We start from the raw sequence: 2,559 nt of genomic DNA on the forward strand, positions 1-2,559 counted from the left end.
TCACAGCTCCAGTCTCCTGCCCCTTCCTAATTCTGCTCTAAAGCTTTTGGAAAGGTCATGGACCTTTAGGAATATCCCTTTGTTCTTCCTTGCCTTTTGGCTCTTTCATCCTTCTCCCTCTCCTGTCAGTTTCTACAGCCTCTCGCAATGCTGACTGCTCCAGTTACAATACAGTCCGGTGACCATTTCCTCCAATAGCAGGTCCCTAATTCTATCTCTTGTCATGCAGCCGGTGGATGGGCTTTTGCCAGGTCATCTGCGTAGGCTGACTGTGCATTACCTGAGACTCACAATACTCCTCCAGGGATCAGCTAGTTGTCAGAGCCACAGTAAGAGACAGACATTGCAGTCAGGTTTTAGCTAAAGGGAAGCTATTGACTCTGATCATTTAAATATTTAAACAAGCTCAATATTAAAATGAATGACATTTTGAAAATGGAAGATGGTTACCACAGGGTTGATGCACTAGAAAAATAAGAAACACCATTTCTCTCGAGCAAAATTATGCAATGAATATTATCCTCCCAATTCACAGTCTCCTAAGACTGTTTGTGTTTTTTTGATTTACTGATGCCTGTTAAGACAAAAACAGTCATTCTGCTGCCAATATGTCTTAAGGACCATGAAATATTATGGTTGGGGAAAGTAAGAGAGCAACTGTTTCTATCCAGTTCCTTACATCATCCTAGGAAAGAGAGCTACAAGCTGCAGTACATTTCGGGTACAAAGAGGGCCATGCCTGAAATGTCAGTTGGCCTCTTGAGCTTTTTTTTGTATGTTTGACCCACCCATTGAAGAGTTTGGCCATGACTTGTCTGCCAATTGAAATGAATCCTTGTCTTGTTTTACTTCCTCTAGAGCTTCCTTATCTCGGGTCAAGGCCCTTAATGATGCAAAGGGAAAACCAAGCATCTCAGAATTGCTGAAAAGAGGCGACAGTCATTATCACATGCCCTGCAGGCTGTTTCCCTGCATTTTTCCTCTCCCCTTGTCCCTCCAGAGGTGGCAGGCTTTTTCAGGGGTCCTTCACTTATTAAAAAACAGGTCTTGTTTAGGTTTGGGCACCCCAAAATAAGGAATATGTGATTTTATCCCAGTGGAAACATGATGTTTCAAAGTCATTGGGGGGCTGTTTATGTTTGCGGGCAGAGAGGAAACTGAATAGCAATGCATCACCAAGTAAGATTTCTAAGAAGGCTGTAGAAGGTCTGGCCATTTAATAAGGGGGTAGAGAGTGGAAATCATAAGCTTGAAAGCTTACCTGAACACTGCATTTACTTTCAGATGGAAAGAACTGTGCACTTACTGCATAATTTGCTGGTTATCTAAAATATTTACTTGTAAAGTTTTTTGAAAGCAGGAAAAAAAAGACCTTGTAAACTTTTACAGTGACGGCTTTTCCTAACCTTCCAGTTCTGACTGGTTGTAGATGACTTCCACGTTTTGATCTTGCAGATCTGAAGATTTTGACCATGCAGGTGCTCAACAACATGGCTGCTTTTATTGCCCTTCCCTCAATCCTGCAGAGAATTCTACAGGTGAGCAGCAGGGGAGGAGGGAAAACCTCAGGGAGCCACCAAACCTTTCCTAAATCTTTCTCATATAAAGCCTTGGCCACAGCACATGCAGTGTATAGAGAAAAACACATTCCTGGTATAACCCTGTCACATTCCTGGTATAACCCTGTAGCAGCAGTTGCAAGAGTGAACTTGGCTAACTGTATATCCTTTTGTGATATTTATTTAAAATGTAGGTAGGTATGAAGGCAATAAAATGTGTAGGCAGTCTCAGCCTCAGGGAACAAACTGAAACAGGCAAGTTTTAGGTTTGAGAGAATGCAGTTGGAAGTAATTTTCTAACCCAAAGTTTAAAGGTCAGCCTGAGCCTGTGTGCTTCATTGGGTTAGCCTGGTTAAAGGTGTGCTAGTTTCTGTAGGCAGCAGCACAGAGATGTAACTAGCCTCACATCCACCTGCCGTGGAAATCAAACAGAATTATTTATTTGTAACCTCTTAATTATTCAAGCCAAAAGCTAAATATTTGAAACCAAATGCTTAAGACCAAGGTCGGAAGGATTGCTGCCTCGTGCATTCTGACTTACATGCCTCAGTAAAAGACCTGGCTGTCAGAAGAGCTGAGCACCTGGAAGCCCCTGGGCAGCCTCCTATTGACCTTCCAGAGGAGGGTGAACAGTTTAGGCTGTGATATGGGCATTCCCTTGGAGAGAAGCTAAATCAAGATGATTTATATAGTTTAGGGAGAGAGGATCAGGCTGGGTCATTTTGGTTCAGAGACTGCTGAAGTGGGCTCAGATGGGCTATTTGGAGGGGGTTTCTTCTGGCCCAGTTAGGGTTGCAGTACTAAGCCTCTAGGAAGCCGGCAGCCTCTACGGGGGTGTTTAATCCCTGTATGTTGTGGTCTGATTGGATGTTTATGGGAGATGCAAGCTTTAATTTCTCTCCATGTATTTCTCAATACACTCTAAAGTAGAGATCAACTTTTTTAAAGTGTGTGTGTGTGTGTGTATGGTCTTTCAAGGCTGGTGGGGGCCATTTTCTAC

At 43.0% G+C, this 2,559-nt stretch overlaps 1 protein-coding gene across 4 annotated transcripts in view; it reads left to right on the top strand.

Moving 5' to 3' along the window:
- The window catches only part of VPS8 (VPS8, CORVET complex subunit), a 193,963-nt gene that overhangs the window by 127,699 nt on the left and 63,705 nt on the right, over positions 1-2,559 (top strand). For all 4 annotated transcript variants that reach the window (XM_019503787.1, XM_019503790.1, XM_019503789.1 and 1 more), the window contains one exon: positions 1,456-1,538. In XM_019503787.1, the coding sequence (XP_019359332.1) occupies positions 1,456-1,538 (83 nt within the window). The remainder of the gene's footprint in view (positions 1-1,455; positions 1,539-2,559) is intronic.

The sequence above is a fragment of the Gavialis gangeticus genome, unplaced genomic scaffold (assembly GCF_001723915.1).
Source record: "Gavialis gangeticus isolate Ggan-Ray unplaced genomic scaffold, GavGan_comp1, whole genome shotgun sequence".
NCBI lineage: Eukaryota > Metazoa > Chordata > Crocodylia > Gavialidae > Gavialis > Gavialis gangeticus.